General features: G+C 41.5%; 1 protein-coding gene across 1 annotated transcript in view; it reads right to left on the bottom strand.

Moving 5' to 3' along the window:
* Positions 1 to 17,821, bottom strand: part of SPTBN5 (spectrin, beta, non-erythrocytic 5) — a 93,457-nt gene extending 75,636 nt beyond the window's left edge. The window contains 14 exon segments of the mRNA XM_009865286.1: positions 345 to 475; positions 1,028 to 1,180; positions 1,720 to 1,911; positions 3,008 to 3,214; positions 4,390 to 4,590; positions 5,472 to 5,625; positions 6,074 to 6,306; positions 7,733 to 7,871; positions 8,818 to 9,449; positions 11,618 to 11,846; positions 12,716 to 12,873; positions 13,650 to 13,769; positions 15,046 to 15,213; positions 17,711 to 17,821. Of these exon segments, the coding sequence (XP_009863588.1) occupies positions 345 to 475; positions 1,028 to 1,180; positions 1,720 to 1,911; positions 3,008 to 3,214; positions 4,390 to 4,590; positions 5,472 to 5,625; positions 6,074 to 6,306; positions 7,733 to 7,871; positions 8,818 to 9,449; positions 11,618 to 11,846; positions 12,716 to 12,873; positions 13,650 to 13,769; positions 15,046 to 15,213; positions 17,711 to 17,821 (2,828 nt within the window).
* Positions 17,822 to 25,126: the final 7,305 nt, after the last annotated feature.

The raw sequence follows: 25,126 nt of genomic DNA, 5'->3' as shown, positions 1-25,126 counted from the left end.
CCCTACAGATTAGTTGGGCCATGGAGACTGAGGGCTGTCCCTCATTCCTCCCTCTGCCTGCCCTGGTCAGGGCAGTAGGACAGATCCCAGCTGCAAGGCCCAGCCTGGGCCCAGGGAGCAGCCCCAGCTCTGTCACCCTGGTCCCAGTCTGGTGGCAATAGCTGCCCCCCAACATAGCAAACCTCAGCCACACCCCCAAAGCCTTCCTTCAGCCTGGTTCTGGGAGTTAAATATCTGTCAGACGGGTACTCTTGTCAGCGTAGTTTAGCTGGAGCGTGAAGGATCAGGTCTTCTCTTCAGTTGCCCCTAGTGAGACAGCCTTGTTTTATCAGTAGCGCCTTTACCTGCTGTTGATCTCTTCAACCCAAATCTGGATCTCAAAATATTTGCTAGGACTGATCTTTCCATATTTAACAGCCAAGTTTTCAATATCTCCCAGCTGGCCTTTGCCTGCAGCCAGTTCCATTAAAAAGCTCTAAAACAGAAAAGATTACAAGAAAGCAGAACCTGAGGTTTTTTTCCATTTGCATGGACACATATCTCAATAATCTGTCATATCTACTCAGCTCCCACTTTCCCAGATGTCTTCTCCACTTACCTGTCTGCTGACACCACACGTACACCTCCGCACACGTGGTTCCCCTATAGCCCTCTTGACATCCCCAGTGTGCCCACTACATCCTTGCACATATATCCCACCTCACTGGGATGCAAGGGCACTGTAGGATTTTTTTCATATTCTGGCATTTTTCTTCAAGTGGCATAAGATGAACCACAAAAAGAGTCCTTTTGTGCCATGATATTTGTGGAGGACATCATGTCCACAGGAGAAGTTAACAGGACATAGTTACATCAGCTTCAATAAGCTTGGCATAGTGTACATGAAACAAATATTTGATCTATGCACAACTCCACAGGTTGAAATGAATGAGAAGACTCTCAAAATTTCATTCCTCAACTTTATATATGCTCCCAAAGTCAATCTGATTCAAAAGGTGTCATCTGTTGGCAGGGAAGAAGAGGCTACCTGATATTTCTGCTGCATGACCTCCACATTGTCTGCTTGAGGCTGAAGAGTTCGGAAAATGTTCTCTTTATCTTTCATCCATGACTGAAATTCTTTGCAAGAGCTACAGAATCGGTAATATCCAATCATTTCCTCCAGAGCTTTTTTCCTGTCCTGTAAAACAGATAAAGACTTAAGTATTGCTATAATAACTCCTTGCCATCTGAGGAAAGAAAAAATATTAAAATATTTAAACTACAATACACAGGTGGTAGCTTAGTAGTTTTGCCAGGTACTACTGAAAGAGAACAGGTTACCTTAAGATCACAATACTCCTTCCCAGAGCAACTGTGGTTTAAAAGTGTAAGAGAAGCAGTTGGAGAGTACTCAGCCCCTGACAGACAGCAAGGCTGCTGTGATGCTTGCTGCTGCTGACTAAGATTTACCTCAGTAATCTCAGGAATATCTAAAAGTCCCATGCGGTATGTTTTTGTTGGTCTTCATGGCAGGATAGTGCAGGTTGGAGTGGAAAAGTAATAAAGAATGCAGATTATGGTTGTTTATTTTTTCTGGCATAAAGTAAAACAGCCCAAAGATTTAGATGTTGCAGCAAGCAAACATTAAGGGAGAGGAAAAAAAAAATACACAAAAGAATCCACTCTTCATAAAGTAAAAAGACTAGAGGGCAAATGGGAAGTTTGCCAATATAATACCTCAGCCATGCTCTGTAGATTTTCATAAAGTGAATCTATTTCATCCTGGGTTTTCCAGATGTTCTCTGGAAGAAAATGAACATCTGGGCTGGAGGTTCCAGGGAATGCAGTTTCAGATGTTGCCCAGGTTCGACTGAATGGTAGTTTGGTTGTCTTTTGATTTAAGTCACTTGGGGCTTCTGTCTTCACCATCTGTTAAGCAAAATTTAACAGAAACAATGGGTGAATATTTCTGATTTAGATTAAAATTTCACATGGAAGGGAAATTTGGATTTGCTAGTGCAAATCCCAGCATTCTGACCCTTTAAACAAACCATTTCCAGTATTTGTCTGAATCTTTTTCCTTTGTTTTATTCTGAAAAAATGAACCATTTACTTTTGTTGAAAGCAGTAGTTTCATCTATCTCATTTTAAAGTATACTGATTCAGTAAAAACTCTCATTTTGCGTACACATCAAGGTTGGGTTGTTTTCGTTTTTTTTTTGTTCTGGTGGTTTTTTGTGGTTGTTTTTTTTTTGACTTTTAAAATTGGCATCAGCTATACTCACAACTCTATTTTAGTACCTGAATATTGCCAGTGATTAAATGCTTTTATTTACACATCAATGCCAGCTTGTCACATGCTTTTTCATGTTTAATAAAAAAGCAATAAAATTTTTGTTCTAATGAAAATTGGTGTTGGAATGACGAGGTAAAGGAAAAACCCACAGTGGTACTCATAGCTCTCAAATTGACTGAGTGAACATTGAAGCCTGAAAGAAGCAAACTCTAAACTCTGTCATTCATCTGCCCTGAATTCTGTTGTCAAATGAGCTCAGCTCAAGTCAAAATTTTCCTTTCTGGTCAGTGAAGAAGAGAGGCATCTGCAGAGGTCAACTTCATCCCATGTGCCTTAAACATCCAATCCTGGGATAGTATGAATCGCTCCTGGAGATGTGGAATGGTTTGTCACTACATTAGGATGCAGAAAGAATTTGTAAAGATGTTTAGACTAAATGTCTGCTTTTTAAAGCTGATTGAAATTAATAATATTATGAGAATAAAGACTGAGAAGGTATCTGTGAGGACAGAACACTAACTAGGTGGGCTACAAGCGGCCAGTGAACTTCTTGTCATCTAAAAACTTGCCTCAATTCTAATTAAAAAAATCTTCAGAATTAAAAAAAACCCACCGTTCTTGTTTAGGTAGTTTGGAATATTCTATTTTGGCAAAAGCAAAATATTTTGCATAATTAAAAACCATTACGTTTTCTTCAACAAAACGTGACACGACCCCTCGTCTACGTACTGCAGCTGGAGCCTGCTGTGCTGCGGTGTCAGCCTGCTCTTTCAGGCGTCTCATCTCGGAGGCATAGGCTGTAATCTCCTTCTCCAGGCGCAAGTGACGATGCAGCAGCGCTTCGGCGCTCGATTCGTCTTTTCCGTAGTCCTTGCTGCTCAGAAGGGGCTGCCTTTCTCGCAACCAGGAATTTGCCTCATCGATGTCAGCAAAGTACTGAAGGAGCACAGGAAAGAAAAACCTTGGCTTCATCCTGAAAGTATCATGTCCAGCTCCTTCCTCTTTTGAAAATTATGAATAAGGAGAAATGCCATGAGGGCTGTAGCTATAAGGTTACTTCCAGGTGCTGTGAAAGCTATAAATAAGGTAGCTCTAAATCTATGATGTATTTCATGATGACACCAAGCATAGATAATTCACAGAATAACAGTGAATAAATAGATTCAAGGATTGCCTGTATAACTTTTTAAAAACTCCTAGCTAACTAAAACTGTATGGTGCTTAATAACAGCAGTAAAAGGAACCCACAACATATGACGTTGGTAGGCACCAGGTAATTCCAACAGGTATTTTCTAAATGTTCTAAGGAATAGTCCAAAAATGAACAACGAACTCAGTCTACAACAAAAGTCGTCTTTCTTCCAGAATTTGAAGTCTGCCTGGCTATGGTTGTAAAAAAACCACACAAGATTTTGAAATATAGAATAAGGGTACAATAACCAATAAAAAAGAAAATGCATAGTAGTGAATGAAAAAGAAAACTAAAACACCGTAATAACGCTAAAATTACTAGGCAGAAGAGAAAATTTAGACTTTGTCAGGAACAGAGCTCTTAAGTTTTGTTTAAGCATCTCATGGGAACAAAAGACTGAGCAAAAAAACTTTAAAAAGGAAGAATAAGAATACCTTAGATAATGTTATGCAATTTGTGAACGTTTTTGAGCTTTGTGAGCTCTTTATTTGCAGATGTGTGAACATCTGTAGGTGTAAACGTGTAGATCAGAGTGGCAGGGGAAAATGTTTCCCAGGCTTTGGGAAGTTTATGGTATATCTAAGTGTTACAATGTGATTTTTTGTTGTTTTGTTTTATTAATCTTAGAAAAATCTCACACAGATACCTAGATCCCAACCTCAGAAAAGGCTCTGCATCAGCACATTTATGTGAGTTATTCTGTTAGCATTTTTAAGTTAGAGCAGCTCCCAGCTGCTCCAATCTCCTGCCTGGCTGGCTTGCAGAAGGATTGAGACTTCACTGCTGGATACCTTTTTGAAGAACGACACCTGAAGGCTTCCTGCCCTTCCCAATGTTGCCTTGCACGTGAGGGGCACGGGGCAGAAGCGAACCACCTCCGCGTGCCCCGTGCCACACAGGACAGCAGAGCCCTGCTCACCTGTTTGACCAGAGCTGCTGCCTGCAGGCGGCTTTTGCGATCAGCCACCTCATCCTGGAGCTGCTGCCACAACTTCTGGAGGTTGTCCGTCTGCCGTACTATGTCCTCCTGGCGCGCGGGGTTCTTCTGGCTCAGGTCCCAGCCCCTCCTCATCACATCTGCACACACGGCCCTGTGGGAATTGCACTCTGCTTCAAGTGCCTAGAAGAAGGACACGAGACATGTCAACACAACTCACTCCCCATCAGAAAAGGAGGTCCTGTTCTCCACTACTGTAATACATCCATTTCCAAAAGCCCTGTGTCCTATTCATGCTTATGACTTTTCCCTGAGCCCTGAGGTGACTGTCCCTTAGCTCCCCTCACACAAGTTACTCTCCTACTTTCTGCCTTTGATGTGAAGCTTGTTATGCAGTATCCTTCTCTGAAGGAGATACTTATTCATCATCCACCAATTTGGCTGTCCTATACCTTCCAGAAGCTACAAATACACAAACAGATGCACACAAACGTATATTAAAACTACAGAAGAGGCTCCTGTTTCAGTTTTGTCATGCAAGTTCTCAAGTCCACAGGTCTCTTCACTTGTCCACAGTGATTCTTTGCTATAAGAAGGCAGTAGTTCTGTACTTAAACTTTTGAGAGTAGCCCACAAGCAAGCCCTTACGGACAGCAGCAAGAGATTTGTGAGCTCACACATTACCCATCCTGGCTGACATCCATCATCTTTTCACAATCTCTTTCTTTGCCCACATCTCTCTTGGCCAGGAAAGGCGGGAGAACCAAAAACTATCAGTCTTCTTCCCTTCCCATCCAAAGTGAGCTAATAGGGAGCCCAATGTCTTCACTAGAAGCCATGCTTCTAGTCCAATATGAAGCATTTTCCTTCTCTCTCCTTTTCCTTATGCTCTTAAGAAAAAATCCAAACTCTGTATATTTTTTTTAAATTCCAAACAGTAGTCAAGACAGTTGAGATAACAAGCTTTACAGCTTCCTTATAAGCGATGCATTGACTGAAGGAGACAGATGTTCTAAAATCTTGCTATCACACAAAGACGAGGCACCACCAGCAGAGTAAGATACCTTGTGCTTTTGAATAGAGGCTGTAATCTGGCTGACATCTTTCCCCAATGTTGTTGTTCTGGCCAGCTTCCATTTCTCAGAGATCCACGATTCTTCCTCTTTGCAGTCACGGAAGAATTCAAAAAGCTTCAAAGCCTCTTCTAGTTGAGATTTTCTGAAACAAAGAAACAAACAGTATATCTCAGTCAGAATTAGGATCCCATGGTGACAATGGTAGGATAATCAAAGAAGAATTCAGAAAATTCACAATCTGAATGCCTTTAATACCTCTGTGTCATAGATTAATTTATTCATGGAAGAAAACAAAGGGAACAAAATTACATCTCCTTCTGCCTCTAGGAGATGAGGAGATAACCACATGCTGTTCAGCCTTCACACAAAGCAAGTCATAATAAATGCTGAGAGAATAAAGATATTCTTCACCTATGAAAGCAAGTGATCTCTCTCATTCAAGTGCAATCAGGACACTCAAGTTGTTTGTGTTATGTTTTGATAAGTGGAGAAATTAAAAAAAAATCAGATGCTGGGAAGCTGTGTCTTCTGATCAAGAGAGGGATTTGCTATCCTAATTAGGAAGAACAGAGCCATAAGCACAGCCCTACCGTGACTTGCTCAGAGCTGTAAGGTTCTGATACAGCTGACGGAGCATCTGAACTTTGGCATAAAGCACTTCTGGTTTAACCGTGCTATTCTTGCTGATTTCTGCTGTCCTCTGGGTGATGTGTGTCAGTCTATCATCATAGGAAGAGATCTGCGAGTCAACCAAGTTGTGCTTCTGCAGCAAATCTTCTACTTCCAGGAGCTGCTTCCCACAGTCCTGGGAATTCACTAGCACCTGCAAACAAAGTGATAAACAAAAGGCACTGGCAGAGAGCTCAGCCAGCGGCCCAGAACAAAGAAAACAGTTGAGAGATTCATGTTGACTCTCATAACTTCTAAATGCAAAAGAACAATGTCAGAAAGGTAGAGCTGAAAAGCTGCCTAATTGGAAGAATTCTACTTTCCCTTCAATTTCACAAGCTAACTCTGGCAACAATCCAGAGTTTCTATCTACTGCGGTGCAACAAACTGCCTCTTCAAACAAGCATATGATTTCACATCAAAATTATTTCTATTGATTGGGCACTCAGAGTCTCAGAACTCATGAGTGCAAGACAAAGTCCTTTGCCACGCACCTGTGGGCAGATTGATTCACAGTCTGTACTTGGAGAACTCTTCAATAACCCACTTGATGGTATATTTTGACTGCAATGTGGATTTTTGTTATTTGAGTCACTTACTTGCCTTTGCTATGTAAACAGTGAAAATAAGTGCTTCTACTAGTGTTTAACTGGTGGCTGATGAAAGTGGCAAGTGTTTAAGAGTCTATACTCTTACTAATTGTATCAACAGATACAGCTGTTAAGCCTGTTGTACGATGTTATCTTTCCTTACCAATCTTCTCCCACATCCTCAGGCTATCATGGTTTCAACATTATTGCCGTTAGGTGTTTTTGCTTACTAACATCAGGACAGAAAGATTCACAACTTAGAGATAGCTCTTATCTTTAATCTGAAACCCACAACTTCATACAGCATGTTGACTCTTCCAACTTAGGTACAAGGCAACCCATAGTCACGAGGCTTTTCCTGTCTTTACATAAGGCAAGACCAAAAGAGAGAGATATACTTCCTGGCATTACAAAATCAATATGAAACCAGTATTTCCCATGCTAAGGGGAAGACCTTGCGCTCTGATCTTCTGGTGGCACCTGGAAATTCTTGCTAAAAGCAATCACTGTGCATTTACAGTGAACCTTTTCTCTCTCATAAGTTTAGATACCTGAAAACCAGATAGATGCACAAGCTAGTCCCCACCTATATGATCACTGGAGGTACTTCCAGAAGGTAATTCAGAAGAATTATGTGGAATGGGAATAGGAGGCTGGTTTACTCCACTTTTGCTTTTACAGTTCTAAATCGGGGTGAGGTTATTTCCCATCTTTATTTTACCACATAAGTTGAACCTGTAGTGCACTCCCTGTAATACGGTATCTGGCTTTCTGATTAATGAAAGCCCCTGTAGCACAGTCTGTTTTTCTCATATAGTTACCTGCAATGATGGACTGAAATGCATAGTTAAACACTTAAGTAAAAATAGCGTATTTTTTTCCTATTGCTGATAGATTTATTTTCTGCTAGCACCAGGCAGTCTCTGGAACATGGGGTCTTTTTTACAGACGCACACTGGTCGCTGTGTGCTGGTGGAGAGGGCTCAGTACCTGCAGCTCTTTCAGCTCTTCTGTAATAGCATCAATATCCCTCAGGAGGCCCAGAATTTCCTGCATTGTACCCAGGGAGTGCTGTCGTCTCTGCAGCTGATCCAGAAGATCCTGCCATTGCTTGGAAATGCTGCTTTGCCTACAAAGGAAGGGAGAGAAATGATCAATTTGGACTAAAGACTTCAGGCAGCACTGGGAGATTCTCAGTGCTTGCAGCTTTAGAGGATTTAAATGAACACACACAGGTCTTGCCACCAGTGCAAGAGGACAGGCCATGATCACAAAATAGGTCAAAGCCATGTTTTTATCTAATTAGTGTGATCACGGAGAGGAATTTTGACTAGCATGTCAATTGTCATTGACTCTTTTTAATTTAGACATCTTTTTTATGGATCTTTATACATCAAATCCCACATTGCTTTCATTATCAAATGGAAAGGCTTTGGAGAAAAAAAAACAACAAAAAAAAGCTGTATTGTCTGCTTAAAGTAACAAGTAAAAAATTAACCTAACTATATCATAAGTCACAATCTGATCTCATAAAGAGTTTGGTTTGCTTTTTTATAACTCTTTTTCATAGTTTTCCCACAGGTTTGTGATTTTGCCTGAACTTAGAAAAGCACTGAAATACTACGAGTCAAGTAATTGGTACGACATTCTCAAGATTTGCTGCAAACTAAAGCCCGAAAAGACTTTGTGCCTTAACCAATCTGCATTTGCCCAAACTACATGCCGAAAAAGAGGATGCGTTGATTTGGAAAAAGAGTATCCCTCTAATCATTTTCAATAGAAGATAGAATTTTTGGCAGAACAAGTTTTTTCATATAAAATGAAAATATCTTAAAACTATTTTTCCCCACAAACCAGTCTAAGGGTTTGATCGTTCAAGAAAAAAAATAAAATAAAGAGGATGAAGCTTTTGTCTTATCTGCTGAAACTGTTCACAGGTCAGAGAAAACCCTGATGGTCTACTCAGGAGGAGCAGAGCTACGATTCACAGCTACAATTCATTTTCTTCCACCACATCACAGACTTTCAACTCATTTCAACTTCCACCACTACCCAGCCTCACGACCGTCACTCACTTCTTCACAATTTGGTCTTTGCCATGGTAGTTCTCCTGGCTGATGACTGTGGCCATTTTCTCCAAAGCTGTGAAGCGTTCCCTCCTGGGGAGGACATCTGCCACGATGGCTTCCAGCTTCTTACTGGCGGCCTCCATCCTGTCTGCACTCTCCGGCCAGAAGTCCTGCTTCCCAATCACCTTCCTCATGTCTTCCAAGTAGGATTCACGCAGGGCTGCCTTCTTCAGGAACCTCTGGACTAGCTGTTCCAGCCTTTCCAGCCTCAGCATCTCCTCTTGCAGAGCTTTTCCCCGGTTGTGCTCTGCCTTTTCCAGGATATTCCAGTGCTTTTCCACATCCTGCAGTGTCCTCCCTTCTGGGGGCAAGTATGGCCGCTGGTTGTTGGCTCTTTGTTTGGTCCTGATGCTGAAGAGATGAGCTTCAATCATGCCTTTCTCTTGATATTTGGGGGGTTTCTCCACAGTGCGGAAGGTCTTAAAGTTGGCCATGAGCAGCCACATTTCCTGAAGAGAGTTGGGGAAATGGCGGTCATCCAGTTCCACCACCTTCTGTTTAATCCATTTCAGGAGGTCAGAGACCATCTGCTCGTATAGAAGCTTCAAGTCATCAATCTCCTTCAGGAAGAACACGATCTGTGATAGGAATGTGAAGTTACAAGCCACATAAGAAGCAGAAGGTGGATAAATAGGAAACAACATCTTCATAAACTGAGCTTAGGATTCCAAGACATGTCAGGAAAATAGCATTTAACAAGCAGGTTGCCACAGTCATCACATTTTTATAACACTGTGGTGATAGCTGTCGTATCTGAGGGCAGGTAAAACCCTAGAAAAACTTTCCATAAAGCTCAGAGAAATAATTATTTAACGTGTCATTTCAGTTTTTATTTAAGAAAAGGTTAATTTTGGAACAAACAGCCTGCATGTGGAGACTGTCAGCAGCTCCCACATGGGCTGACTAGAGAGCAAGAATCTCAAACTGAGGGTTCAGATTTTTTGATTCATAATGGAAAATAAACAGATTTTTTTCCCTGTTCTTATTCCTAAAACCAAAATAGTTCTATCCCATCTACTAGACCCTTTTATCTTCACCACCTTAGTCTGTTCACACACCATCTGACAAGATCCTACTCCCTGTAATGCGATATCTGTCTCAAGATGTGAGATGTGGTTCTCTCCCACTGTGGTCAAATAGCCCCTTCTCAATCACTTCTGTTAGAGCTGTTTTCTCCTTATATACATTATTAATTAACGTCGTAGCCAAACAGGGGTTTGGTGAGGATGCTAACTCTGATTCAATACTAAATTTCCAACTCCAGTTTCATTTGTGGCCTGACCTACCTTTATATTATTTATACAGTTCAGGCAAACATTGGAGCAAACATTTAGAATGAAATCCGTAACGAAATTAAAATCACTGGAATGAAATCATCCTTTTGCTTGACTGTAATTTTATTTTTCCATCTTTGACCTTTTTTTTTCTATATGGGTTCTTTTTTCCCTTCACCCTAACTTAGCAGCCCTCCTGGAGATGTCAGGTTTAACACTGAACAACGTTGTTTGTCATCTCGCAGAGCCTGCACGCTCCAGCCTGGCAGATTACTAAGGGAGATGGCACTGAGCAAAAACCCGGTCCCTGCACATCGTAATCTGCTTTTACCTACCAGAAAGCTCCCTTGGCGATGAGTAAGCACCAAAGTGTTGGAAGAGGAGCAAAACAGCACCAACCTTTAGTGCAGGAGAAGCAGCCCATGACATCAGGGCTCCCTTCTGTTTTTTCTGCCATCGTACCCAGTTCTCGCTGAAAGATCCTAGCAAATGCATGGTCACCTCACGCAGGAGGGGGCGAAAAGGAGATTTACCTCGCTGAGCTGATTCTCTCTGCCATCCTGGTCACACACTTAGTCTGAACTCGAAGGCTTCCCTGACACATTCTGACTTCTCTCCCCAATCCTATTAGTAAGTTCAGAGCTGCCTATTTGAGGGGACTAAGGACATGAAGAGATTAACATCTGTTTCGTTGTCCTTCTGAAGGTTCATGTATGTCAGAAATGCAGGAGAACGGGAACATAATATAGTGACAGGCTAAAAATAGGGAAGAAGGCAAAGAGAGAAAAAGAAGCATGTAAGTGGAAAGAAAGAGGGAAAAAATATACTATACAAAGTGGAAAAAAAACTGGAGCACATAAGAACTGAAAAAGGACAGAGTAAGAAATACTCTTTTTGGTTTTTTTCCATAATACAAAAGTTATGGCCTGTTTATAGTTCCTCTAATACATGCTTGGTACCTCAAGCACTATTTCAGGTTTATCAGGTTGTTGTATTTCTTTTCCCATTTCGTACCTAAGTAGTTAGAAAGAAAGTATGAGAATTTTCACAGGAAATAAAAACCCAAAGTAGTCTCATAGCGTAAGAGATCATTCTTCCCACTGAATCAAAAGATTATTGATTAGGTCTGCTTCTGCCTAGCAGTAATCCTCCCCAAATCAATGAAGTGTATATGCCTCAAGCTGCTTCAGAGCCACATTAATTCTCAAAGAGGAACTGTGAGGTCAAAAGGGGATTAATTTTCAGTGAGATAAATGCAATGCCCTTTAGAGATCAGAGTTTACAGACTCTTCTCAGGATTCAAAAGACAGTAAGAAGTCTTTCAAAATGGCTGTGCCATTGGTTTTTGTTCAAATTATCCTGAAATTGAGCTTGAACAAAAAAAAAACACCAAACAAAACCCCCAAACCTTCCACTATAAACTCAGTTTCATGTGTTTAACTTTTAAGTTCTGAAGACAGCGAGGCACTTACTTTGGTAAGTCGCTTTTGTATCGTCTGGCCTTGTTTCAGCCTGGAGAAGTAGTGGTAATAGAGCGACACATAAGTCATGATGGATCTCTCATCTGGGTAGGGGACTGCCACATCCTCAGCATCCAGCAGCTTGCTGATTCCTAGCTCTTTCTCAGCAACATTGAATGCATTGTTCAGGTTTTTGATGGGCTGGTCCTGCCGCAACGAGCTATAGTGGATGAGATCAGGCCTGCGCAAAGAGGAGAACGGGGCGTGGAGGGGAAGAAAGATTTATGTTTGTCGTAAGTTCTTTCAGATTATAAACCATAAACTGTTTATTGGACTAAGGAATGTGACATTAACACTGAAATTACTCTGACCCTGAGCTTCATTCTAGAGCATTGCCCCTTGCCTACATAGCAGGAAGAAAACTGTCCCTTCTGAAATTGAAGTACCACTCCTACCAAATGTCTGTCCTTCACTTATTTCTTGTTTTTACTAATGGCTGAAAATCAAAGTCTACTAGACAGGCGCTTCTGAAAAGGCAGGTGACTCCCAGCTGGGGAAGTTACAGGATCCCACTGTGGTTGTATCAGAACTGTTAATGGGAGAAGAAATGTTCAAGGGTCTAATAAGGTCGTTTCTCTCTTCTGCCTTTGGCTGTTTTCTTCACACTTTTTTAAAGCGCTAGAGAAGGGAGAAGGAAAAAGACTGAGAGATCTCTTCCTCTGTTACAATTGAACCAGAAGGTACACATGCCTCAGGTTGATACATTAAAATCAATCTCTAAAATAATAACTTTTCAAAGAGAGCAAAGAGCAATGGGACCGTGACTGAGGAGATAAGACCAAATAATGGGCAGCATTGTTCAGATGCATCATATTTCCTTGAAAGTTCAATTTTATGGGCAACTAAAGGAACTACCAACCAGGAGCTTTTGGTCCTTTCTTCCTCAGAGAGAGGATATCCATTTACAAAGGGAAAGTATTTTGTGAGAAAGGGCAAAGAGAATTTGACAGTTTCTTGACAAATACTTGCAATTCAGACCCTGGAAAAACTTGTTTTTAAGCTAGAAACAGCAACGAGCAACTCCTCCTGAACTGACCCATCCGATCTCACCTGTGAGCATGTATAAGTGCGTTGAAGGCCAACCCATCACTCCAGCTTTTGGAGAAGTCTTTCACATTCACGTTGGAATAGCTGGCAGTTTTATGCTGACACCAGAGCAGTAAGGCTTCGTTGGCAAATAGATCGTCAGCTCTGCCTCCAAATTCTTCCTGTGAAGAGAGCAGGGAAAAGAAAAGTCAGTGTGAACAATACCCAAAAGTAGCATCAGTGGGTTTACGCTTACACAAAGATCACTTTGTGTTACTTCTGTTCTATTCACAATGACTTGCAGACTGTATCTGCCATGAACATAGAATGATTTAACACGAAAACAGAAATGTTCTATTAAAGTAAAAGTGAACTGAATGAACTCAGAAATTATAATGTGAAATGCAGGTATTAATTTTTTTTTTAAACACTTCTCTTCTGTAAGGTTTGTAGAAAGCAAGTGGAAAGCAAAGCTTCATTTATTTGCTTCCTTGTCTGTGAACTAGAACTCAGAAACAAAATATAATGAATCCAGGTCTAATGTTAGAAATTATTAACTTTGGTTTCATAATAACTTCACAGGATCTTATCTTTCACACATACTCAGAGTACATGTTAAATAATTAAAAATACTTTAATTCAGAGAAAGAGCAAAGAAGCTGAATGTAGTTCAAAACCAGAGAGAACTGTTGCAGAGAAATTCTGGAGTCTAAAGTCAGTAAAAAATTGTGGAAGAGATTGGAGAACACAAATACCCTATCTATCTCCAAGTTACTGTTTTCTGTCTCCTTCAAGGAGATTCAATTGATTTTAGATATTGGTGGCTGAGTAACAGGTAATATAATAAGAGTCGCATGCTCAAAATGATCAGGAAAACTTCATCAAAATGGCCCTTGCCAGCCTGAAACTCTACAAAGTTTCTGAAATACTCTAATTAGTCAAAAAGACACTGGTTTACCTTATCAAGTTTGATAGATGAAATCTGAAATCGAAGTATAATGATCCAGATAAGTCCCAGGATTAAGGTTCTGTCACCATCCACGATATTCTCAGGACCAATCACTTTTACTTGTACCTGCTAATAAACCAATATCTGTGCAGCATAAAAGTACTCATGTCCAGTTCCCTGAAGGAGATACTTGTGTTACAAGCTGTTATTGAAGAGGGTGTTCAGGCTATTTTCTTAAGGAAACAGGTTTTACATGATTTCTTCATTTGCCTATATACCTGCAGGACGCCATGTTCACACCCTCGTTCTCACGCACACCAGAGATGAACTTCTGTAAAAGCCTGGCAAAGGGATAGCAGTCTCGGAGATTTAAAGTTCCTATAAAGGTTTTGAAAATGTGTGGTTAAGGAGAGGAAAGAAACACAATTTGATGCTCTTTTCCTCCAAAGGAATGACGGTAGCGCAAAGTCAGAGACCATCTCCTCCGTCCAGTCTCCAGCCGGCTAGCCAGCACAGAGCTCTTGGGTTCACCAAACAGTACAAACATCCTACTAAACAAGCCAGGGCTGCCTTCTCCACTGATACTTGAGCAGGGAACTGGGTTGTAACTGAGGCCAACAAGGCGATACCTCTGTAAGAAGCCTGAGCACGCTATACTGGCTCCTGCTATCTGTATCACCCCCTCTTTGGAGGCTGGACTCACGTGCCAAGTGATGGGCGGCTGGTCCAGCTGGCGAAGCCTGGATGTGCACATACCACTGGGTCTTACATGGTCTGTACCCTTAGCAGGAACGTTTTAGTTGGAGCCCTTTGCTGTATTGTGTTTGGTTGGTAAGTAGCAAAAACGCAGGTGTTAAATACTTGCCCAAGGCTACTGCTCTGAAACCCCTCTGCTCCTTTGGAATTAATAGCATAAGAGTTTTGTGCAATGATTTTCCAGAGAGGTCTACAATAAATCACCCGCTTGAAAAAGGGAAAAAAAAAACAACATACTAACTTGTAACTGAAAAGAGCATGCGTATCTGGAATCAACAAAACCACTGCAATCACTTGCTGAAACTGTAAGAGTTTTAAAAATCTCTAGTTTTATATCAGGCAGCTTCACCTTTCCCTAATTATGTTTGCTTCTCTCAACAGCTGAAAAACATAACATCCAGAAAGATACAGAAATGCAATCTGTTTTCATTTAGGTGATTTGTTTTGGGGGAACATCATCTGTTTATAAGTCACGTTACTCAAAGAAACTGAAATCTGATGACTTTTTTTTTTCTTTAAAAAAACTCAAAACAACAAAGTTGGCTGGCCTGAAAGAATAATTATTAGAGGGGGAAATTGTAATGAACATAATACTATAATTAGTAACATGCGTACACTGTTGTGATCCCTAGTATTAATATTAACTTACCTTGGATTTCAGAAATGTGATGGCTTTGCTGTTGTTCTCCAGAAAATGCACTCTCATCTTCCCCCGGTTTGGTCTGGGCAAAGCTTCTCCGGAGAGCAGCTCCAGGAGTTGCATGAGAGAGATGCCATCCTTCAAGTCTGTGTAAATATCTTCTATTTCAACCTTTACCTGCAAACACCAGTCAGATGATACAGACTCCAGCTGAACATTTGGCCCACAGAACCCTCTACTTCCACTACTAAACAAGCACCACCTTCTCACTGTTTCACTGAGTCTTATGTCAGTGTGTATATGCAAAAAGGGAAGAATCTTAATTCACAAAAAATGGATTTGCAGGAGGACCGACATTATTTATGAAAGTCGGCTGAAGTAAAAGTAAACAAAAGAGAAAACCCCAGAGATGAGCAAAGAAAAAAAGCAGATTTAAAAAAAATTAATCTAGCATTTAAAAAAAAAACCCAAACATTTTGGGAGTGCTAGTATTTTTTATTTCAATTCAAAGGAATTTTTTCAAGTTTATATTCTGAACAGTGAATTTCATTTAAAAATGGAGCTGACAATCCCATTCAATGACTTGGGTTTTACTTCATAGTCTCAGCAAAGTCTTTTATGCCCTGCTTAGACCTGCACTACTACCCAAAGCCTATATATTTTTATCCAGTCTCTCACTAACTGAAAGATTAAGATCTTTTACAAAAAAAAAAAAAAGTGTTTCATTGCTGCCAGTAGCGAGGTCACCCAGAGCCTAGGTGATATAACATGACAGTGTGGACTCTGACCTAACCAGAACTTGCCTTGAGTGTTTCCTTTTGGCCTTATTCCATTAGCCAGCAAAAAGTGACATTAAAATCATACCAGGCACCTAACAATAATTTACCGTGATTCTGAAATAATGGTAAAGTATCTTCTTGTTTTAAGGAAAAAAACCCAAATCTGAAGTAGTAGCTTTTTTATTTTGAATTCAAAGAATAGTCACACACGAGGGGGGAAAAAGGACGAGACATAAGTTTTCTCATTCCTGACCAAAATCTCAATCAGTTTAATAGATCTTTTCTCCAGAGAAAAAAAAGAAAATGCTGGAAGTGTAAAAGCAACTCAGAGACTTTTAGTCTGTATCACGCATGGAACAAGAATATATGACTTTCTCTGACTGATTATTTCCATGAAAATCGCTCTGTTTAGTTGCCTATGTTACTTCTTCTTGCATATTAAACACACCTAAAATTCTGCCTACAGTATATTACCATAAAAGAGTTAAAGCTGTTAGACTCTGTGCCACTTGTATAAAGAACAGTTCCATTTAAATTTGTAAAGAGGCAGTCTTCACGTATCTGCCTTACGCCTCACCCAGTGACAGCTTTCACAGTTTTGTTGCATCTTTCTTCTCATAAAGACACCAATCACAGACCACTTAACAAATTCAATCCAACAGTATCCTTGCTGCTAGACTTGAAGTAGACAGCAATCGAGAATACTGGTGTCCTGTACTAAGATCTAATGACTTTAAAGTGTCTGTTGAAAAGCTGAGACTACATTGCTGGGAAGACCTAGATAAGCTGTCGGTCTCTGCACCATTTCTGACCGTATATGGTTTGAAAGCACTTGCAGTTTTTTTTCCTCATGCTTTTATGACACATGGACAACTACCATGCAGGAATTTAAGACTGGCATTTTAATCTTTGAACGTGAAGGTGTTTTTAAAATGAGTAAGTCTATATATTTATCTGTAGCTAAAAGGAAGTAATTTCCTATGTGATAAAACCCTAATTCTCTGCAGGCAGCAAAATGAGAATATGTTTTGCAGTTCTTTTCTTGCAGTAAGAAAAAATAATTTAAAAGTATGTTGTGCTCCGAGGCTGCCTTTGCAAAAGTTACCAGCTTAAAATATTACATTGAAAAAAATGCATCTAATTGTTAAAACATTATACAACAGTGATGACCTAGAATGGAACCAAGAGGTTCTTGGTGTCATCAAGGTCCATTTTCATTAACTCTCAGCAAGGGAATTGGTTTTGGATGATGTAATTCCCTTTTGTGACACAGCTACTTTATTTGTACCTGAAATGGGTTTATTTATAGTAAGTCTGGAGACTTTTGGAATATAGTGGTGTTACCTTGCACACAGTATCAACTGTATGGTAGCTCTGAATTGTAGAAAGTCTGAGACTTACTGAAAATAAACTAGTCTGTATGTATGTCTGGCAGTATGTCTGAAACAGCTAGACTTAAGGCAACTTTTTCAGTCATTGAGCAGCAGCTCAAGTTGGACTGATGAGGCAAAGCAGAAAGTCTTAAATTTTGGCCAGGCAATTAAGAATTGAGCATTGTTTGGGTAAATCCAGACATCTGCAGATACTTTACTTACAGGGAAAAAGAAGAGCAAATCAAGGTTTTCCTCTGAAGTGATCATCAAGACACAGTGGACATCACAATATGACAGGGTTATATATAGTCTAGTGAACCCTGACTTCAGCGCAGATTGGTACACAGATGATGGAGATAGATATAAAATAAAAGATACAGGCTGGAACACTCTGGCAAGTCAAAGCCTTCTTTGTTTGCATTTATATATATGACAACACTTAGACAAAATATGTAAAAAAAAATTTACAATGAGCAAAATAAAAAAACAGACAAAAATCCCCAAATTGAAGGATCTACCTACATTATTCCTGTAGAAGACATTGTTCATCCAGTTGGTGAAGGTCTTCTTTTGCATGGACATACGCTGCTCCTGCAGCTTTTTGATATGATCTTTTTCATATTCGGTACCCATGGCCACCTAGGAAGTTAGAAACCTCAGTGAGGTGCTCAGTGCTGAAGAAATCTGCCTGGCCAGCTACAAAAGCCAACAACATGCCTGGCATACGTGAGGAACGCAGCCCCAACAGGGTCAAGATTCAATACAACGCCCAGTATATCATCTTCATTTCCTTCTGCTTGTACTTTGCACTTTAATTTCACTCAACTTTTTAACTTGAGTTCTCCCTTCTAAAATACATGTCTAATTTCAGGATGAGAACGTGGCATGTACCTGTGCAGCTTTTCTTTCTTTTTCTCAGTCTCTCCCCAGTCATTGGATGCCACAAGAAGCATGATGATCTGAAAGCTGTCAATACCTTTCTGGAGTTTGTTGGAAGCATACACAGAATCACACAGAATAACAGAATGTCAGGGGTTGGAAGGGACCTCAAAAGATCATCTAGTCTAGCCCCACTGCCAGAGCAGAATCGCCTACAGTAGATCGCACAAGTACTCATCCAGGTTGGTTTTGAATGTCTCCAGAAAAGGAGACTCCACAACCTCCCTGGGCAGCCTGTGCCAGTGCTCTGTCACCTTCACAGAGAAAGAGGATCTGCAAATCTGGAAAGAAGGATCTACAAATCACTTCCAAAGTGGTGCTTAAAAGTGTCTTATGTTCTCTGAGGACTGCTTGAGATGCTGCTGTTCGCTTTCAGATCACAGTGTTTCCAATAGAAATCAAACAGCTGCTTAGAAAGGAAATGGAACCACCATGGTTCTTTCCTACCATGAGTTCAGTTTTGGTGTGTCTGTTGCCAAGGATGGTGACACAGGTCTATAATCACATGGACAAGGTGCCAGGCTGGGAGTCAGGAAGTGTCATGCCTCTTCCCCAGGCTGTCACACTTGTCTGCCTCACCCACATCAGTGAAAAAAATCAGGCTTGCAATCCAACATAGCACCTCAGCTGAACATTCAGGAAGACTAGAAAGGAGGAGTCCTCCCTTTAGAGTCTGACACAATAAACCTGATTTCAGCTCAGCTGAACAACCCCTTTGGAGTCGCTTGGCTTACAGTGTAAACCTCTAACAGCAGTGAAGTTGCTGATATAACGGCAAGAGAATCCCTTACAAAAAAAAAAATAAAAACCCCAAACCCACCACATTATCTGTCCTAGAAAGAGAAGACAGCAACATGGAAGTAACATCAGCAGCCACTGCAAATGAAAAATTGCTTGCCTGACAGCTTCTGTGCTCTAATAAATAAGAAGGATTTTGTCATTTGACAAGATGAAAAGGTGTGGGAAGTGCAGAAGCAATTTCTACCTATTTATTTTTCAGCACGTGTTTTTTAACCACCAGTGCTTGACTTCTGCAAAACAGGGACAGCACTGAAGTCTGACAGCTCAGCAACACCACAGGGAAGGATCCTGATCACAGATGAAAGCCTTATGAAAGGAAGAATTTAACGAAGTTTGAAAGATCCTCCTTACCTTTTGTACTCATTCAGCACTACACACTTTCTCCGTCTGGAGAGCAGATATCCCAAGAACTGCCTTTCTCTGCCAGAGGGGTGATATTAATTCACTCCTAGGCAATAAATGCATGTAGTTAGCCCATACCATAATGCCATTTCTAAACTTGGCAAATAGTTCTCAGAATGTCTGCGGGTTGCTTTTTTCAAAAGGGTTGTTATCCAAGCATTGCAGCCACTCTGAACAATAGCCCAGTTGATCTCATCTGAGTGCAAAGGAAGTGTGTTTTTTGCACAACAGCTCACCTGTTTTATTAAACTAAGTTAGAAATGTTCCCTGCATTGGTAGGTGATTACCTGCAGACAGCTCTGTAACAGCTTACCTGCATTTACAGGAAGCAAAGGCAGTAGTAAAAGATAAATCTGACTAAATGAATACAATGCAGAAAGAAAAAAATAACAAGGAATGTGAAAAAAAATGGACTTACTCGGGTTTGGAAGGACTCCTTTCTGATATTCAGCAGTTGGTCATTCTGGAGAATGGCTTTCAGATGTAAATCCTCTCCTACTCATACGTTCAGCTTGCCGTCTTCACGCAAAGCGACCTTTGACTTCAGGAACAGAGACCAAGTATTTATGATCTACCTATGAACCTTTCTGCTGATCTGGAGGAAATAACCCATCAAGACACAATGAGTAAAGGTTGTCAACAGGCCTTGTACAATTCTTGCGCTCAAATGTAATGTAAGAATAGCACCAAAATTGCTGTAGAGCAGTGAAAACAGACATCCACCATGGTGATGCTTTGGCAAAGGGCACCTTTCACCACTGCATCCAGCGGTCTGGCTGATCACAGAATTCTAGAAGAATTCTTACCTGGGAAATTGAACCCAACAATGAGGTCTGAAAATGAAAGCACAGCAGAGGGTACAAAGATCACAACAACCAGTTAGAGCAAATGAGAAGGTGAAATTGTGAAGTGTTAGGAATTTACCAGTCACTGTTTTGAGGAAGCTCATGTACACAGACACTTGCTGCTGACAGAGCAAACTGGGATCAAGCTGGCAGCGTCAGCTGCTTCCAAAGTTTGCTGTTGATGGACTTCCCATTAATAACAAAAGGGGCAATAATTCTGGCACCTCATATAGCAGGGATTCCTCTCTGTCACTTACAAGGTCACAAAAGCACAGAACACACCGACCTGGCATCACTGCCAGGAACCAGAGGGTTGCTGCTGAGAAATCACTGCTAGAATACAGGCAGGCATCTGGAATCAGAAGCCGTAAGTAAAGACGTCCAGCTCAGAGATGAGGTGAGGGAAGAGCACTCTTTTTCCCTTCTGGCAAGCGTAGTTTAGTTAACATCTAAAAGTGGAGGAGGAAACGCACAAGAAGAAATGAACAACTCCCCTAAAACTCAGTACAAATAAAACTTGATCAACAAAAATCTGTATCTTCATACACACTCTAGAAAAATGACATATGTACTGTCATATAAGACAGCTAAAAATAATGAAAAAAAATTAACACATATGTTATAGGTATTCCACAAAACATTCCCTCCAAATTCCTGGACTTGTGGTCACCAGCCAAATAACACAATGTAATTCTTAATGAACATTAAATAGGATGACAGAAGGAAAGCGATATAAATTCAGCAACCGTTTACGTATTTTCTGTAAGCTTATTGCCTGGTTATAATTTCACTCTTCTCTGCTCCATCTCACTTTTAGTTACACCTACGTTCTTCTAAAGGTAGGATTTTGCCTTAAATCTGGTACAGGCTGGCTAGGTTGTATGTGTTGAGAAAATGTCCTTGCTCCTATCAGACAGAAGGTAAAGGACCAGTAGATGAATTGGCCCTGAACACAGGGATTTCTCCTTATTGGCAAGTTTGTTATTATCTAAATGATTAAACATGCAAAACACTGGCTTTGCTTTTTATGACAATACGAGGCAATCAAAAATCTGGTATAAAATTTCACTAACTCCTGAATATCAGTTTAAATTTGTGGTATCTATGTACAACTGAAAGTTAAAATGGTGGACTTAGATGTGACACTGATTTAAAAAAGCACCATTTCCTCAGTTATTTATATCCTAACCAGGTAAGGGCGTAACCGTATTTGTGTGCAGTTTCGTGATGGGACCAGGAAAAACAAGTATCACCCTTCCAAGATAATTATAGGCCTTTGTAAAGATGTGGAGCCTTGCCACTGACCTCAGGAAGGAGAAGGGCCCTAAGAGCACCCTCGCCTTGCGCCATTTTCATTCTTAAGTGGTTTTCCACAACGGAAATAGCGTTTTCTTGTTTCCTAACAGGAAGGACCCTGATGTGGGATTCTCTTCTGCAGCCACGTGAGATGTGTTAAGGCTTTGCTAGCACCCTTTCTTCTCTGTCCACAATCTTGTTCTGCTTAAGAGTGAAACAGAAATGGTGGAGATGGGACCTCACACCCAGGCAGCCTGGCTTGCACCCATAAAGCTCCTCCACCCCCAGAATTGCCCCATTGCTCTTCCAACTCCTGGAAACATCGTGTAAGAGACATGTGATACTTCCTTTCTACCTATTCTAAATTTTGGGTGGGTTTTTTTTTTTGAAATATAGTTACCCTCCTCCTCCTCCAACATGTACGTGAATTCCCAGAACCTCTACGATGGGAAGAAATGTTTAATCCTTCTGTAGCAAAGACCATAAAAGGGACAGTCACAGAAACGGGCAGAGGGTTGCAGGTGTGGAGTTTGCTACTCCCAGTCCTGGCCTGAGCGAGGGCTGACGGCCATGAGTTTTCTCAGGAGAAGAGCCCTGTGGAGGCCTCCTTGGCCCCGCTCTCCAGCCAGCAGCACTGGCTTCACCCCGTCATCACCCCCCAGGATGAAGGAGCCTGCCTGAGGGCACACAGGAAGGTGAAGGCGCCTTTGTGTGTCAGAGTGTCTCTTTGCATACACCTGTTCCCAAAGGTACATGAAAATCCTGTCTGACATCTACCAAAAAAAAAAAGGTTCCCCAAATCTCAAAGAACATTGGTACGTTAAATGCAAACACATGCATGACAGCTGAGTCCTCCACTTCCCCCTGCCCACACTGTGTCTCTAGCCGTGTCACTTCCACATGTAAAAGTCTCAAAAAAAACATTTGGGGCTTGACTCTGTGGAGTAGGAAGGTAGATCCCTCTCAAGGGCACAGTTTTGTAGCCCTGGGCATGCCAAGTAAGCACAGGAATCAGCCTGGGGCCAGCAGCCTGGGTCCCACAGGTCACCCTCCCCGCTGTCTCCCCACCCCAGCTCCTCCAGCAAACAGCTGATGTTCAAGGCAGTGTGGACACAGGTGAGATGAACCATGAGCCCAGAGCATTTCCCAACTGCATCTTGAATTACAGCAAATCTCATCGTGGCACAGAGGAGCCATGCTTTGGATACCGAGAACGCCAGAGAGCAGCAGGTGGTAACTACTGTAAGAAGCCTTTTTTTCATTTGGGATATTAAGGCTGAAGAAAAGTTGAGGAGTTAGTCAAAAACAGCTCCCAGGGAAGGCATGGAGACCTCTGGCTGCCTGCAGAGTTTCCTTACTTTCACAGGCCTCTCAGCTGAACGTTGTCTCTAAATACCCAAATACTTCTCTCAGCTTATCTCCCCGAGGGGCTCCAGCTCCCCAACCCCAGGAACCTCCCCTCTGCCCCCCCACATACCTGCCTTCCATTGTCACCAGTTGTCCCAGGTGCCACCTGCCCATGGGCATGGGGGTCCCCGGCGGATGGAGCCTCAGCTCCTCTTCAAGCTGAGCTCTGCCCAGGAGGATCTAAAGTAGCATCCTGGGATGCTGGGTTGTTGTAAATCTCAGCCTTCCCATGCTCTAATCTAAACTAGAAGTTGCTTTTCTCTTTGAATAGTTGGCTGGCGGCGACATGACGTCAACAGGGAGCAGAATTCAAGCAGAACAGTTGAATTACATCATCCAAAGGAACTGGAGCCCCTCACTGAATTTGAAAAAGAGGACAGCTTAAAGCAAAATCAGATGGATTTGTTTTTCCTGGCACAAAGGAGTTCAGTCATCTTTTTGAAACAAAAAAAAATAAAACATACATTTACTTGTTCAGTCATGAATTAAAGACATTTTCTCCTTGGAGCTGTTTACATTATCTTGACGTTTTTCTTCTGTTTCTGAACCTCAGACAGTTAACATAAGAGCTTCAAAGGCTTTGCGGGATGAACATGGGACAGAAGAGGACTTCAATTCTATTTCCATTTCATGCAAACACAGATAAAGGGTTTCAAGTGACAAACGCCTTAGCATTTTGAACACAAAACTGAAAATGGGCCTTAGAAATCGCTGCGTTAGCGATGCTAGATCTCACCAGTGTATTTTTAACATCTCATTCAGACGTTTTCATTTTTACCCACTGCTACATGAGGGCAGAACTCCTCCTTTTACAGCTGTCTTTTAGGGTGCGGTTTGTACATTGGAGCGATGAAAGCATTTTGCTCTATTTACCAGTGAAATAAAACTGAGGGACTTGCACCCAGACTGGCTCCCAGCACCCTTAGCGCCATAGCACTGCACCCTGCCCACTGTTTGCACCAAGATTCCAGTCTCTCCCAGCTCAGCCGTCCCATTTCCATTGTGAAGACCATCCAGTCATGCAGAACGATGGAAGGTAGCTGGCAAAAGACATTGTATGAACAGTTACAGTTAACAGTACAAATTTTAGCACATGAGAGATAAGACAGGGTAGTGTAAAATGAAGAAGAATTGTATTTACTCTTCATTGTAGGCTATAATTACCACAACTTTCTGGTTATGGTTACGCTGTTGGTTGACTTCTTACTTTCAGACAAATGCATTTTGAGCAAAATCACCAGGTAACCTGAAAAGGGAATCACTACGCATGAGCAGCATCTTTCAACAGTTCCTTCTTTGAAATGTGATAATCATACATAGAAATCTTACAGTGCATCTGAAATACAGCACCTGGTATGGGATAGTGGCCATCCATGTAAAAAGAGCTACTTGCACTGCAATGAAATACTTAGAGCTCTTCAGGATGAAATGAAGTATGGGTTACTGAGCTAATAACACCTTGAAAACATCAACAGGCTCCATCTCGGAGAAAGTAATAGGTGGGAGAACAAGACAGACCTGGCATTAATAAGTTTCCAGTAGTCACTGGACCAGAAAGTAACTGAGTCCGCGTCTATCACCAGGTACGAATCTGAACGAGCATGAAGTCCTGTGGGGAAAGGGAGAGGAACTCATCTCAATCCTATGGTTTCTGCAACAGAAGGTGTTTCTCCCTCAGCAGTCAGAAAAGCTGCATAGAAGCAGAACTTCCAGATATAACTATGTACGCCTCCTCCTGTGTTTTGACCACAACAGGTGTTTGCAGGGTTTGGGCACTGATTTCCAGGGAGGCACCTTCAGTGGTCATCTGTCCATGCAGGGCAAGGCAGCCAGCTCCTTCTCCTGGGGCTCCTACTCAAACCAGGCAGGCAAGCCCAAAGGCCAAGCTTTCTAGAAGCTCCTCTGCACTCAGCTCGTACTTGCAGCTTGGTAAGGGCCTCGGATCAGAGCTGCTCAGAAGAGTGTCTGCTCCAAAGCCCTTACAAATGTGCCAAACATGAGAGCTGATAACAAGGTCTGGAGAAACTGAATGGTGCAGTAAGGATAAACAGAAAGGGTTTTGCAGTTTAAGGGCTCCCAAATATTCGAAGTAACACTTACTACACAACTTAATCGAACCGGTAGTGCAGACGTGTCATCCATTTTTCCCACTGTCCCACTAGAAACTGAGGATTAAAACCTCATCTTCTCCCAACTATTTCTGACTTTTACAAGGAACACTTCAAACAAGCCACTGCGATACAACAGC

The sequence above is a fragment of the Apaloderma vittatum genome, unplaced genomic scaffold (assembly GCF_000703405.1).
Source record: "Apaloderma vittatum isolate BGI_N311 unplaced genomic scaffold, ASM70340v1 scaffold6552, whole genome shotgun sequence".
In the NCBI taxonomy this organism is placed as follows: domain Eukaryota; kingdom Metazoa; phylum Chordata; class Aves; order Trogoniformes; family Trogonidae; genus Apaloderma; species Apaloderma vittatum.
The sequence above is the reverse complement of the archived record's forward strand: the minus strand, read 5'-3'. Positions and strand labels throughout refer to the sequence as shown.